This window comes from Megascapheus bottae, chromosome X (assembly GCF_031878675.1).
Source record: "Megascapheus bottae isolate mThoBot1 chromosome X, mThoBot2.hap1, whole genome shotgun sequence".
Classification (NCBI taxonomy): Eukaryota; Metazoa; Chordata; class Mammalia; order Rodentia; family Geomyidae; genus Megascapheus; species Megascapheus bottae.
In genome coordinates, this window is record NC_143547.1 from 90,980,165 (window position 1) to 90,996,277 (window position 16,113).

The 16,113-nt window shown below is 42.1% G+C and overlaps 1 protein-coding gene across 1 annotated transcript in view; it reads right to left on the reverse strand.

Annotated features, from left to right (window-relative positions):
- Positions 1–16,113, reverse strand: part of Gpc4 (glypican 4) — a 110,525-nt gene that overhangs the window by 35,121 nt on the left and 59,291 nt on the right. Inside the window, exon 2 of the mRNA XM_090326768.1 lies at positions 7,491–7,649. Coding sequence (XP_090182894.1) covers positions 7,491–7,649 — 159 coding nt within the window. The remainder of the gene's footprint in view (positions 1–7,490; positions 7,650–16,113) is intronic.

The following is a 16,113-nucleotide window of genomic DNA, read 5'->3' on the forward strand; positions in this document are numbered from 1 at the left end:
GATGGCTAATTATCATCTTGGAAGACCTTTCACTAAAGCAGCTGGTTTCAAAGACTCACAGAAGTTGTAGAATTGAAAGGGTTTTTAGAGAGGCCTTTAGCTCAACCCCTTCAATTTACTGATGGGAAAACTTCATTTGCCTCTGAGCCACAGAAGGTCGCTACAGAACCTGGCTGGCAATTCATTGTTCTGCCTCTAATCTAAGGGTGCTAAATGTGCATCTAAAGGATAAGTTTGAAGAATGCCCAACAGACAAACATCAAACAGCTTTATTAGATTAAGACTGCTTTTACCGTACAAAATATCTAGCGAATAGTTTAATTCAAGGGGGTTGCTTAGTGATAGGTCTTCGTAGATGTGACATCATTTTTACTATGCAATATCAGAAACCTATTAACAAAGTGGTTCTAGCTATCTTATTTGGGTTTTTGAATTTCACTATGCTTCTTTAAAAAAAAACAGAATAAAACAATTAAGTGTCTCACAAAGTGCCAGACATTTGGGGGGTGGGTCTTTATGCTGATTCCCCCAAAAGAGATTGTGCCCCACTTCTACTATTTGTATTTCTTTTGCCAAACAATTCTTCCCAAACATCCCCCACCTCCTATAACTGACTTTCATCTTACTAGCATATTCATGAGACAAGTGATTCAGCTAATTAGCAGTTACTACCCCAAAATTCCACAACTGGCCAATGGGGGGAGCAGCTAGCTCTGTGACTTATGAAGCTCTGGCTATATGTCTTTAGCTTAGGCCCATTCTAAATTAACAATTGATTTCAAAGAGGGTGAACTATAGAAAACCACAGAAGCAGGGCCTTAAATTCAGAGGTACATATTTAAAGCACAGGTAACATGGGAACTTTGTGAGAGGAGATAGAAGGATGCTGAGAAAGAAAAAAAAAACTGTATTCTCTTGTCATTTCATCTAGATCTGAACACATACACACAATCATAAATTTAAACATTATTTAATGTATACATTTAAATTTATATATTACACAGTCCCTTGAGGTGTAGATGCGATAGAAAGTTAAAAGGATAGAACAGGGGCTGGGAATTTGGCCTAGTGGTAGAGTGCTTGCCTAGCATGCACGAATACCCGGGTTCGATTCCTCGATACCACATGCATAGAAAAAAGCTGGAAGTGGTGCTGAGGCTCAAGTGGTAGAGCTCTAGCCTTGAAAAACTCCAAGGACAGGGCGCAGGCCCTGAGCTCAAGGCCAGGACTGGCAAAAAAATTAAAAGGATAGAACAACAACAACAAAAAGACTTTAGAGATAAAAGGAACTGGACAAAAGAGTTTTCTCCTCAAACCTGTAGGTTTTCAAAGCTCAGAGCTGGGACCTGAATCTGATCTAGGGTCAACCAAATTGGGGGGGTTGGAAAACTGAGCAATAGGATCATTTCTGGTAATGGAAGCAAGCCCTGAAAATAAGTTTTATGAAGACACTTATGAAAATTCTTCTTGCTTAGAATGAAGCAGTACTCCACAGACACAGATAAGCACGAGTGACATGAGACATTCTGAAGAGATGGTCACGTATACTCCTTTGATGCTTCTTGCTCCAATGTTTATTTTTCTGCTGGTCTAGGGCATGGACTCAGGGCTTTATGTGCTTGCTTGCCTTTTTGGCTGAAGGCTGGTGGTGCTCTACCCCCTCAAGAGGTACATCTCCATTTCTGGTCTTTTCCTGGTTCACTGGAGATAAGAGTCCCTGGACATTCCTGTTGGAGCTAGCTTTGAATTCTGATCCTCAGATTTCAGCCTCCTGAATAGCTGGAATTACAGATGGGAGCCACCAATTCTTGGCTCTAATATGTTCCTGTGTGTTGTCAATTTCCTCACTGAATATCCCTGGCTGTATTTGTGAAACCTTGGCTACCCATCTTGGTTCTCCAGGCATCATCTTATCACTCTCTCTAACACTTCCTGTCTTCCATTTGGATCCCACTCAAGATTTGGATTTTATAATTGTTTAATTTCATGACAAAAGCACCTACCACAGAATTTGAATTTCTGAAACTTGAGACACTCACTGCTAAAAACACTTTACAGCTCATCCTTGATTAGGTCTTGAGAATGTTGGCAAGGTACTAGTAGCCTTAAGAATCAACTCATCAATGCCAAGGTGCCAGAAGCTTATGCCAATAATCCTACCCACTCAGGAGGCTGACATCAGAGGATTGGAGTTCAAAGCCAGTCTGGGAAAAGTCCATGAGACTCATGTCCAATTAATCACTAGAAAACCAGAGGTGGAGATGTGTCTCAAGTAGTAGAGTGTTAAAACTTGAGCCAAACAGCTCAGGGACCATGCCCAAGCTCTGCATTGAAACCCTACCGCCAACCAACCAACCAACCACCAATCAAAGTTCAAAGAATTACAGTTGTTTAGATCTCCAAATACATTTCAGCTACTACAACTTAACAAACCAAAAAAAAAAAAAGGCAAATTGGAGGGCTGGGAATGTGGTTTAGTGGTAGAGTGCTTGCCTAGTCTACATGAAGCCCTGGGTTCCATTACTCAGTACCATATACACAGAAAAAGCCAGAAGTGGTGCTGTGGCTCAAGTGGCAGAAAGCTATTCTTGAGTAAAAACTCAGGGACAGTGCCTAGGCAATGAGTTCCAGCCCCAGGATTGGCAAAAAGAAAAGGTTAATTGATGCTTATTAACCTCATTGTTAAGGTTAAAATACTATTTTAATTTGTAGTTAGAAGTAATAAACTAGATATATATCCTACAACATGAGAACTAGGGATCGGTATGTTGGATGGGATGGTGAGATTGTTGAAAGAGGCGATGTTGGATCAAGATATATTGTATTCATAAGCTGCTTTGTTACATGGCAACTACTTTGTACAACTACTTAAAGATAAGAAGGGGGAAAAGAGAAAGAAACTGGAGTTTCATTTTTACTTGGTCTCCTGTGTTTTTGAAAGTGATAAAGGTACAATTAATGTATTTATTGAATGTGAGACCTGGGAAAGAAGGTCAAAAGGAACTGCTTCTTTTCTTTAAAATCAAAACAAAAAATACGGTAACACTTACTGATAAAATTTTTCTCTGTATGGCTTTAAAAAGAAAAAGAAAATTAAAAAAAAAAAACCCAGGGCCGGGAGTTTGGCCTAGTGGTTAAAGTGCTTGCCTAGCATGCACGAAGACCCGGGTTTGATTCCTCGGTACCACATACATAGAAAAAAGCCAGAAGTGGTGCTGAGGCTCAAGTGGTAGAGCTCTAACCTTGAGAAAGTCCAAGGACAGTGCTCAGACCCTGAGCTCAAGCCCAGGACTGGCAAAAAAAAAAAAAAAGAAAACCCAGGGCTGGGAGTCGGGCCTAGTGGTAGAGTGCTTGCCTAGCATGCATGAAGTCCTGGGTTCGATTCCTCGGCACCACATACATAGAAAAGGCTGGAATTGTCATTGTGGCTTAAGTGGTCGAGCTCTAGCCTTGAGAAAGCCCATAGACAGGGCTGAAACCTTGAGCTCAAGCCCAGGACTGGCAAATAAAACACGTAACACATTGGAATCACAGGAGTACTGAAATAAAACCACAGGGAATGGGAAGGGGAAAAATAGCTAAACCAGCAGGCCCATGGATTACCATTGTTGTTTCTACTCCACAAACTGACACATCAAATAAAAATCAGGGTGCCTTGAAGGGTGTGTCCCTGAGCCTTGGAAATAATAGCTTTAACTCTGCCACAGCATCTTGCTAACAGGAGAGCCATTACTAAAGAACAAGATTTATGTTCCCTTCTGAATTTACGATGAAGTCTCTCATGGTCTCATTTTGAAGTGCCACCATCTCAAGTTTTCAAAGAAGCCCATTGAATGATCTTGGAACATTTCCTCCCCAGAGTGAAAAAAAAATAGGTTCTTATCTTAAATGAGAAATGTTACAGAGACAAGAACATCATTCCTGCTAGGCAGGATAGCACATGCCTGTAATCCCAGTACTCAGGAGGCTGAAACAAGAGGATCACAAGTTCCAAGCCAGCCTGGGATTCATAGCAAAGTCCAGGTCTGTGTCACAGAAACCAAACTATAAAGGTGGGGTGAGGGAAAAAGGAGGGAAAAGTAATTACTGTTGAAGTGTTATAATACTGTTTAAGTATTTCAACTGTAATAATAAGCACAGGCAGTAACAATGACTTTGTCAACAAAACTCGGTTTCCAACAGGTATAATATGCATGTTGAAGTTAAAAGATGTATAGAGATATTAATTTACTCACACTCAGGGAAAAGGAGACAGAATGAAGAACAAATAAGCTAAGGATGTAGCTCAGTGGTAGATAATGGATGAAGGCAGTATGTGCAGGGATCTTGTTTTGAATCTGTACTATTGCAAAAAGGCCAAACTGATATATGCACACACTTTAGAAAAAAAAATCCGGCAGGGCCAATGGTCCACAGTAAAATAAATGGTGTTTTAGTTCAAGTTCATTATATATTAAAAATGCTAACTCACCTCCAGGTATGGTGGTTCACGCTTGTAATCCTAGCTACTCAGGAGGCTGAGATCTGAGGATCATGGTTCAAACCAGCCCAGGCACTAAAAGGTCCATGAGACTCTTATCTCCAATTAACCACCAGAAAACTGGAAGTGGCACTGTGGCTCAGGGGTAGGGCGGTCGCCTTGAGCTGAAGAGCTCAGGGACAATGCATAGGCCCAGAGTTCAAGTCCCATGACCAACGACCAAAAAAGAAAAAAAGCAAGGTCAGACACTGGTGGCTCATGCCTATTATCCTAGCTACTAAGGAGGCTGAGATCTGAGGATTGAGGTCCAAAGCCAGCCCAAGCAGGAAAGTTCATGAGACTCTTATCTCCAATTAAACAACAAAAAAGAAAAAGAAACAAACAACCCCCCCGCCCAAAAAAAAAACAATAGAAGTGGCACTGTGCCTGAAAATGGTAGAGTACTAGCCTTCAGGAAATAAAGCTCAGGGATAGCATCCAGGCTCTGAGCTCAAGGCCCATGATAAAATAACAAAATAAATAAATAAATATAAAAACTGGCTATTATGGTTTAACTTGGAAACCTCCATAATACTTTTTTAAATGACTTACCAGTTTTAACTAACAAATCTCAAAAAGAACACTTGAAATGCAACCTGTAGTAATAGCTGAGTTGTGCCTTATCAGCTATGCCAAATCTAATTTAAGTCTTTAACTTCTCACCATGGTAACCAACCCTTTGCAGAAATACTCAAACACATTTCACATCTAGAAAATTTGCCTGGTACTTCTTCACCGCACACAATGTCAAGAAAAGCAGGCTTCAAAGGTACTATGTAATTAGAATGGCCTTTTAAAACAGGCACAAAGGAAATCATTTTGATGAAAATTAAATCTACTCACAATCATCTTCACACTGAGTGAAGAGCACCACAGGGGGGGAAATGCTGAGGTATTTGGACATCATGGTTTGCGGGGGGGGGGGGGGGGGGGGGGAATGCGCATGTGCGCATGCGTTCACAAGCCAGTGCAGGGGCTTGAACTCAGAGCTTAGTGCTATCCCTGAGTATTTGTGCTCAAGGCTAGTGCTCTAGCACTTGAGCCACAGCGCCACTTCTAGTTTTCTGGTGGTTAATTGCAGGTAAGAGTCTCATGTTTGTTTGTTTTTTTCTTTCTGACCAGACTAGCTTTGAACCCCAATCTTCAGATCACCCTCTTTCTTTCTCTCTTTCTCTCTCTCTTTTTTTTTGCCAGTCCTGGGCTTGAGCTCAGGGCCTGAGCACTGTCCTTAGACTTTCTCAAGGCTAGAGCTCTACCACTTGAGCCTCAGCACCACTTCTGGCTTTTTTTCTATGTATGTGATACCGAGGAATCGAATCCGGGTCTTTGTGCATGCTAGGCAAAGCACTCTACCACTAGGCCAAACTCCTGGCCCCCCTCTCTCTCTTTTTTTGGCCAGACTTAGGGCTTGAGCTCAGGGCCTGAGCACTGTCCTTGCGCTTTCTCAAGGTTAGAGCTCTACCACTTGAGCCTCAGCATCACTTCCAGCTTTTTTTATGGATGCAGTATCAAGGAATGGAACCTAAGTCTTCGTGCACACAAGGCAAACAACTACCACTAAGCCAATCTCCCAACTCTCACCTTTTTGGGTAGAGAAGATTACTCACATGTGCCACCAGTACCTGGCCTAATGTTCTTTTTTTGTTTTTGTTTTTGGCTGGTCTTGAAGCTTGAACTTGGCCTGTGCACTGTCCCTGAGCTTTCTCAAAGCTTTTTCCACCACTTGAGCCACAGCACCACTTCCATCTTTTTCTCTGTATGTGGTACTGAGGAACTGAAACAGGGGCTTTGTTTATGCTAGGCAAGCACTCTACCCATGAGGCCACACTCTTAGCCCTGCATGTTCCTTTTTAAAAAAGTATTATCTGTAATGTGGCTCGGCTATTTCTTTTTCTTTCTTTCTTTCTTTCTTTTTTTTTTTTTTTTGGTTGGTTGTGGGCGCTTGAACTCAGGGTCTGAGCGCTGTCCCTGAGTTTTTTTGTTTGTTTGTTTTTGCCAGTCCTGGGGCTTGAACTCAGGGCCTATGCACTGTCCTTGGACACTTTTTGCTCAAGGCTAGCACTCTGTCACTTGAGTGCTGTGTATATAGCTCTGGGGAATCGAACCCATGCCTGCTAGGCAAGCACACTACCAGTAGGCCACACTCCTGGTCCCGTCTCTGAGTTTTTGTTCTCAAGGCTAGTTAGTGCTTAACCACTTTGGGCCACAACACCAGTTCCGGTTTCTGTTTGTTAGTTGGATACAAGAAATAATATGAATTTTCCTGTCCTGGCTGGCTTTGAACCATGATCCTCAAATATCAACCTTCTAAGTAGCTAGTATTACAGGTGTGAATCACAGCATCCAGTTGGGTTTTTGTTTTTTTTTACTATAACATGAAGGTGTATCGGTGAGAGGCCATGTCTAACAATGAATCCAAATGGAGATCACTGAGGCTTTTCATAGCAAGATTATACCAAGCCCCGGTTAAGAATGGAGCTTCGGGGGAAGCCTTACTACTTAATAATGGCTGCAGTCAAGGAGCCACTTGCTGGGTGGGGCTGCAAAGCCTTTCCACAGCTGCGGTTTCATCCTGTGTTCTGTCAAGTTCTGAGGCATTCTCCTCATCTTTGAGAATCTAGTATGAAATTTAATTTGAAGTCTAGCATCTGCAGAATCTCGAATATGTTGACCACATTTCAATAATCTCAGTTATACAGATGCCAGTGTGTGTGCGTGTGTGTGAAACCCCCAAATTCTAGCAATAAAGCCACTTAGCTAAGTTACCTATGGTTGTCAGTAGGAAAACATTTTAGAAAACTTATACAAAGAGAGAACAGAGGAGTTTGAGCCATGTTCTTTTTGCTTTACTTTGTCTATGAGGCCCAAGTGGGCCTCAGACAGTGATCCTCCTATTTCTGCCTCCCGAGTAGCTGGGTCTATAGGTGTGTACCACTACACTCAACTCTAAACTATGACTTGAATCACGTACCATCAAACTTCTTGTACCGGGAAGCAAAGACGGCTTGCAAATGATTGCACTGCTCAGTGACGACACTTTTGAAATCCTCTTTACTTTGCAGGCTATACTTCTCCTCCATCTCTTGAGAGCAACAGGTGTAGCCCTGGGGACAGATCTTCAGATGATCACCTAGGAAGATCAAAAGCAGGACTGTCAATCTCAATGACCACCAGTCAAGTCAAGTGCAAAAGCAAAGGGTTGGATTACAGATCACACACTCTTCATTCAGTGAGTGTGCTATGCAGGCAGATTCCCCATGTGTCCACACTGAGTCTCTGGGTGGGAAAAAAAAAGACCTTTCTTATTAAGGAGATGACTGGAATACAGGAAAACCAGTGTGGTTAATCAAAGCAGCCCCATTCAGTATGAAACAAAGTCTATTTCATGTTTTTGCCCCCAGTCCCAGGGCTTCAATTCAACATTCATTCTCCTTGGACTTTTTCAAGGCTAGAGCTCTACCACTTGAGCCACAGCACCACTTCTGGCTTTTTCTATGTATGTGGTAACGAGGAATTGAACTTGGGTCTTCACGCATGCCAGACAAGTACTCTACTACTAGGACAAACTCCCGGCCCTTTATTTTGGGGTTTTTTGGTTTTGGTTTTTGTTACTGGGTCAGAGGCTTGAACTCAGGGCCTAGGCACCATCCTTGACTTTCTTTGTGCTCAAGACTAGTACTCTACCACTTGAGCCATAGCACCACCTCCGTTTTTTTTTTTTCCTGTGTATGTGGTACCGAGGAATCAAACCCAGGGCTTTGTGCATGCTAGGCAAGCACTCTTTCACTACGCCACACTCCCAGCCCAGATGCTTTATTTTTAAAAAAATATTTTCACAAGCTAAAAATATTCATGATCATCTAGACTGCTTGCCATGGTTTTCCAGCGATGCTGTTGTGATCCACACTGAATATCCGAGGCAAAAATCATTCATGATTTTCTTCGTCTAGTCTTAACAAAGTCCACAAATATAAAAAAGATCTGTTATTACATGTGATCAAAATAGATTTCTAAGGCTGTCAAAGAAAAAAAGCCCATGTTTCCCTGCCCCACCCCCCAGTGCGCATGCAAAGCCACACACATGCACATCTGCTCAGTTCTGCCCCCACCCCAAGTTAGAAGCCAGAAAATACCATGAAGACAGTGAAGAATCATTTTCTCCATTGAAAAAAAAAAGGCATCAGACGTTGTGAAGTTTAAAAGTTACCCACAGGAATTTTACACTGAGGATACACCCTTCGAAAATGGGTGAGAGCAATCAAAAGTTTTACTGCTATCCTTCTGAAAGGAATCAGGGCCGTTTATCCTGGCACTAGTACAAGGCCCGGAATGGCTACGTCCCTCCACCCATAAGCCATCCACTGAGGCCTTCAGTCCAATCTCACTAAGACCTGCTTGTAAGAGTACATCTTTGTTTTGGCAATACCTAAATTAAAAAAAAAATTAAAGAAAAAAAAGCAAAGAGTATACTTTCATCTTAGGAATAAGCTCTTTCCAGGAAGACTTAAGTGCTGTGATGAAAGGCTTGCCTGAGGTGAAGGAAGAACACATTGGTTAATGTTTCTGCTGGCACTGCCATCTTCTATTTCTCCATCGAAGATTCTCTCTCACTTCAAGTATGCTACACCCTGAGCCACAAAGCCCTGAACGCAACCCTTCTTCCGTCTGCATTTATTGTTTTTCTTTTTTAATTTTTTATTGTTGGGGTAATGTATAGAGGGGTTACAGTGACATTCACCAGGTAGTAGGTACATTACTTCTCACACATTTATACCCCTTCTCATGTTTTTGTTCCCATTTATAAATAGCCTTCCTTGAAAATGTAATTTAATTAATTTATTTTTTTTGCCAAAAGCCCTGAGATACATGCAGCCTTAAGACGAGAGAGTGTATGGAATCCTAAGACATACTTAAGGCTAACTGGGGATTCAATGCCATAATGAGTTCATGTGGAGAAGTATAAGGAGGAAAAGAGGCACTGACTTGCATTTGAACTTCCCATGACAGCTGGGTTCTAGTAAGAATCTCTAAGATCTTGAGCAGCTTTGTTGTTGTTGGTCATGGAGCCTGAGCTCTAGGCCTGGGCGCTGTCCCTGAACTCTTTCAGCTCAAGGCTAGTGCTCTACCCTTTGAGATAAGTGTCTCGTGGATGGACTGGGAGTTTGGCCTAGTGGTAGAGTGCTTGCCTACCATGCACAAAGACCAGGTTTCGGTTCCTCGGTACTACATACATAGAAAAAAGCTAGAAGTGATGTTGTGGCTCAAGTGGTAGAGCTCTAGCTTTGGGAAAACCCAAGGACAGTGCTCAGGCCCTGAGCTCACTTTATTGACCAGGCTGGGTTTTGAACCACGATCCTCAGATCTCTATCCCCTGAGCAGCTAGTATTACAGGTGTGAACCACCAGCGCCAGGCAGTGCAGACCTTTCTTAAAATCTTTCTTAAGATCTACACTGTTGACTTATAAGACAGGCCGCAACCTTTCCATCTGGCTGAATTGGACTCAAGAAGAACACAATGGATTTGGACAGGTTGGCAGCCACTGTGCGGTAGCACTGGATATGAGAACTTTTTGAATCCACATCCTTCATTCATTAAGAATTATTTGTATGCCACAGGTTGGGAATGTAGCTTAGTGATAGACTGCTTGCTGAACATGCATGAAGCCTTAGATTCAATTCTTCTCTACCACATAAACATAAAAAGCTTGTGGTAGAGCAAAAGAAGCTCAGGGACAGCGCCTAGGCCCTGAGTTCAAGCTCCGGGACTGGTAAAAATTGCTTTGCTAGGAACTGATGGCTCACACTGGGAATCTTAGGTACCTGTGGAGCTGAAATCTGAAGGCTGAAGTTCAAACCTAGTGCAGACAGGAAAGTACCCAAGACTTTGATCTCCAAGTAACCAGAGGAGGAGGAGGAGGAGGAGGAAGGGAGGGAGGGAGGGAGGGAGGGAGGGAGGGAGGGAGAAGAGGAGGGAGGAGGAGGGAAGATGGAGGAGGAGAATGCCAGGAGGCCTAGTGGTAGAATGCTCACCATCCAGCATGCATGAAGCCCTGGGTTTGGGGTTAATCTTCAGTACCACAAACAGAAAAAGCTGGAAGTGGTGTTGTGGCTCAAGGAATACAGCTCTAGCCTTGAGAAAACCCAAGGACTGTGTCCAGGCCTGAGTTCAAGGCCCCAGGACTGGCAAATCAACCCCCACAAAAAAAATAACCAGGAAGTAGTGCTGTGGTTCAAGGGGTACAGTATTAACCTTGAACACAAAAGCTAGGAGACAGAGCTTAGGTCCTAAATTTGAACCCCAGGATCATAGTGAACACATGCACGTGTGCACGTGTGAATACACACATCTATTACTGTTAGTGCGGCACCAATGGCTCACACCTGTAATCCTAGGTGGTCAGATGGCTGAGATATGAAGATCAGTTTGAATTCAGCCTGGGCAGAAAAGTCCACCAAAAACAAAACAAATCAAAAACCCTGCAAGTATTGTTGCAGTTCAAATGTTAGAATGCCAAGCCTTGGGGGTAGGGAGTGGGAGTTCTAAGGGACAGCATCCAGGTGCTGAGTTCAAGTTCCCATGCTCCCCCACAAAAAAAAGTCCTGGGCAGGCCTCAGGATTTCATCTACAGACTGTCTGGAATGGCAGGTCACCGGTGAATGGAGCAGCTCACTAGACAATAGTTAGGATGTACAATTGTCATTTATTTCCTGCAGCCATGGCCATAAACACATATATACATTTTCCTGTCTCTATCTCCTCAAGTCCCTTTGAATCCTCTCATCTGCTTTCCATTCTCTCTTCACACTTCCAATTGTCCTTAAAGGAAAAAAAAATCCCACTCTACCTCTTAACAACATAATATGAAATGGACGGGTTTTTTTTATTTGTTGTACTCATGCAGAGTTCCATGTTCTTAATTTAAAAAGCAGGTAAAGTGAGGGCTTTATGCTTTTCTAAGGGAGCACGTAAATTAAGTTGCTTTTTATACATGGCCCTTGATTAGTTTTTTTCTTTTCTTTTCTTTGTGGGTCAGTGGCCGTCAAAGGGAAAAAAGGTCCCATAGGCTTGGCTGAGGAGATTTGGATAAGATTCAATGAAGCATGCATTTAAAGCTTTAACTCTATGGCATTTAAAACAAAACAAAAAAAAAATCACTCGAAAGAACCAAACTTTTTTTTTAAACAATCACACCAGCTCTATGTAATTTCTCCGTAGTTCTTAATATCAATGCCTTACTTTTCAAAGCTGGACAAAGCCAATCACAATAAATTACTACTCAATCCTGCTGTGTATTGGTTCCTTTTTCTTTTCTCTTCCTTTTTCTTCTTTTTTTTTTTAAGCACTTAAAATCAATGGTTAAAGAAGAAGGCATTGGATATTACAGGAAATCCATTGGATTCTTTAAGGTTCTGGAGTAAACAACCAGTAAAATGTAGGTCTTTCACTCTTATCTCTCATTTGCTCCTGTTACTGAAGGCTAGCTCTGATGTCTCAGCAGACAATCGGGTACAGGTAATATTTGCATATTTTCAGGTGCCCAACTCATCTTGCCATGCATTATTATGAAGAGTGGCTACTTTGTGAGGCCAGCCCTCCACTTACTGATAACTATTTTCAACTGTACTTTGCAACCCGTTTCCATATAGTGCTCTCAAAAAAATGTTCTTTTTCAAATCCAACTAAATGCCACCTCCTTATCCACCCCCCAACAAAGTTTTATTCAATCCTGGATAAATTGTTCATAGATTCCACAAAGGTGTTAAGCAACACCCCCTCACCACCCCGGTCCTTGCACAAAACAAAGTAAATCTCTAGGGATTACTCCTCTTCCTCTATCTGAAATGGAGGAAATGGCGGCCAGAAATCATTTTAAGACACTGGCAGAGAATCCAGGCTTGCCTGTACCAGTGTGATTTGGAAGGTAGACAGGCTCTGTGCCCAGACTGCATTTTTTTAAACCAATAAAGCAAGCAACCAAACACCTTTGGGAAATACAAATGATATAAATTGGGCCTAAAGGGAAAGGAAGGGAAGGGACTGCCATTGGAAATGTTTAAGAACAAACTGTAAACACTGTAAATTGCAAACCTAAGAGACGAATGATTTTCTATCTCTAGTGCCTCACTTGGGTTATAAAGAAAACACCCTTTTAGTTCTTCTGGGTGATCTGAATAGGATGTGGGAGTGAGAAGGAAAGATTGGACGAGTAGATGAGTGGCATACATGTGACTGAACAGGATAGTCAAGGGCAGACATTTAATGTGTCTTCAAAAGCAAAGCCAGCTTGGCACTGGTAACTCACACCTGTAATCCTAGCTACTCAGGAGGGTGACATCTAAGGATCACAGATCAAAGCCAGCCCAGGCACTGTGACTCAAGTGGTAGAGTACTAGCCTTGAGTAAAAGAACTCAGGGACAGCCTCCAGACCATGAGTGTAAGCCCCAGGACCAGCCAACACATGGAGAGCACGGGGGGTGGAGGGGGTGGAGGGGGTACGGCACACACACACACGCACACGTACACACACACACACACGGACGGACGGACACAAAAAGAAAAGTGCCTTGTGGTGTCTCACATGGGATTTTTAGACAACAATGATATTAGGGCAATATCAGAAAACAACATATCTTCAAATGTTTTCAGCCTTATTGCTGATAGCCAAATTTCTGTTACCAAAGGAATTGCTAAAAAAAAAAAAATGCAGGAAAATAGTGTTCAGTCCTAAGAAGGAATGAAGGAATAACATTTTGATGTATGTGCCATGGTGGCTAAAGCTCAACCACTGGTAACTAAAATAAGGCAGTCACAAAATGTCACATTCATAATTCTATGTGAAAAGCCTAATATTAATACATCTACATAAAAGTAGATTAAATAATTACCCAGAGGGGTTTTTTTGAGGGGGCAGTGATGGGGGATTAATGGCGAAAAGGTATAGGGGTTTTTTAGAGGCACAACAGAGAACATATCCAAAATCACTGTACACTATAAATGGAGGAAGTGTTGTTCTATAAATTATCTCTCAAACTGTTCACAAAAGAAAAACTGAATGTAATCAAACTGAAGTATGAATTTGGGTTGATAATCATATATGACAGCCAAGTGTGGTGGTATATACCTGTCACGAAAATTCCTTTGTTAATGCTTTGTAGGACAGATTAACATCTAGCTTAAGGGATGTACAATGCCCTGGGGACTTTGGGAATGAGCCAGGTGCCGGTGGCGCACACTTGTCATCCTAGCTACTCAGGAGGCTGAGATCTAAGGATCATAGTTCAAAGCAGTTTGGGCAGGAGAGTCATGGAGAATATTATCTCCTATGAACCACCAGAAAACCGGAAGTGGCGCTATGACTCAAAGTGGTAGAGAACAGCCTTGAGCTGAAGAACTCAGGGAAAAACCCAAGCTTGGGTAATGTACCTGAGTTCAAGCCCCATGACCAACAAAAAGAAAACACCAAAACATGACTATTTGGTAGTGTCAGCCCAAGGCAATCCATAGTGTTAATTTTGTATAGTACACAAATGATGCTACAAATATCCAAATGGCCCTTGGCCAAAAATAGATTCTGCACCCCTGCTAGACCAAAAGCAAAGGAAATGGTTTAGTTTCATAACAAGTAAAAATTACAAAAAAAAAGGTAGAACCAGATGCCCATGGCTCATGTCTGTAATCCTAGCTAATCAGAAGGCCAAGATCTGAGGATGCAGTTCAAAACCAGCCTGGACAAGAAATTCCATGAGACTTTCATCTCCAATGAAGTAAGAAAAACCAACAGAAGGGGAGCTATGGCTCAACTGGTAGAGTGTTAGCCTTGAGTGGAAAAAAGGAAAAAAACAAAAAACACTCAAGGACATTACCCAGGACCTCAGTTCAAGCCCCAAGACTAACACAAAAAATAAAATAAAATAAATACAAATAAAGTAAAACTACATACATACACACACACACACACACACACCTCAAAGTAAGAGCGAAAATATGTGGCGGGGGGGGGTGGCCTTTCAATATGCTTATAAAAATATAAATACTTGATGCAATTTTAATATCGGAAAGTTACATTAAGCCATTATTTGCGGGGGGAATTTTGCTAATCCCTCAATTGCTACTTTATCCTTTTTCTAATTTTTATTTATTATGAAAGTAAAACAATTCCCTTGCTGTTACTCTAAAGCATTACCAAAATAGTTTCATTTCATTTCTTAGGTCTTAATGCACATAGCTATAAAGCAAGCTAAAATGCAGGTTGCTATAGGGCTCCCAGTTCCTCACAGTTATGTATGAACCCCATGAAGAACAGACAATGCTCTGATTCATGAAAGCAAAGAAAGAAAATCTCTAAAGGGTTTTTTTTAATAATCCTAAGGGATGGGGGTGGGACAGTGTATACATTAATCCATCCATTTCCCCTCCCCCTCCAAAAAATGTAAAATGACTAAATATAATGCACTATGCATATCGAAAGCCTGAAGTCTTTTGACCAAAGCCTTAATAATAAAGCACATGAATTACAGTCATTATGCAGATGCACGGTTTGAGATTACCTATCAATCTGTAGGAGAAACACAGCTAGTTAGCATTTTGGAGAACCCTGCCAAAATTCAGCTATAAGAGGACTCAAGTCTGCCAATTATTCTCAGGTCCACTAATCTTACAAGGTATGAATAAGAAAGCCAATCAGAAATACATACATTTCAAACTCATTTTTATTATTGTTTTTTCGAAGAATAACTTTGTGTTGTAGTTGGAAAAGGTTAGAGCTATTCCTTGAAAAGTCTTATAATGCTGTAAGATCATTTCATTGCCTTCCACTGCTCCACATAGAAGTCAAGCAAGGTTTTTTTCCTTTTCCAAGTCTCAGGGCTTGAACTCAGGGCCTAAGCTCTGTCCTTGGGTTTTTTCCAGGCTTAGTGCACTACCATTTGAGCCACAGCACCACTTCCAGCTTTTTCGATCTATGTGGTACCAAGGAATTGAACCTGGGTCTTCGTGCATGCTAGACACCCACTCTTACCACTAGACCAAACTCCTAGCCCTCAAGCAGGGCTTCTTGTTGCTTCTTAAAATGGTAAGTGAGCCTGGTGCTGGTGGCTCATGCCTATAATCCTAGCTACTCAGGCTGAGATCTGAGGATCGAGGTTCGGAGCCAGTCTAGCAGGAAAGTCTGTGAGACTCTTACCTTTGCAATGAGCGACCAGGAAACTGGAAGTGGTGGTATGGCTCAATCAAAGTGCTAGAGCATTAGCCTTGAGCAAAACAGCTCAGGAACAGCACCTGAGTTCAGAGTTCAAGCCCCACAGATAGGGAGGGGGTGGGGAAGATAAGTGAATTCCAAACTCAAGTGAATTTCAGACCAACTTCGGTCCCTATTTTTTTTTTTTGCCAGTCCTGGGCTTGAGGTCAGGGCCTGAGCACTGTCCTTGGACTTTCTCAAGGCTAGAGCTCTACCACTTGAGCCTCAGCACCACTTCTGGCTTTTTTCTATGTATGTGGTACCGAGGAATTGAACCCGGGTCTTCATGCATGCTAGGCAAGCACTTTAACCACTAGGCCAAACTCCCGGCCCTTCGGTCCCTATTTTAACTGTAC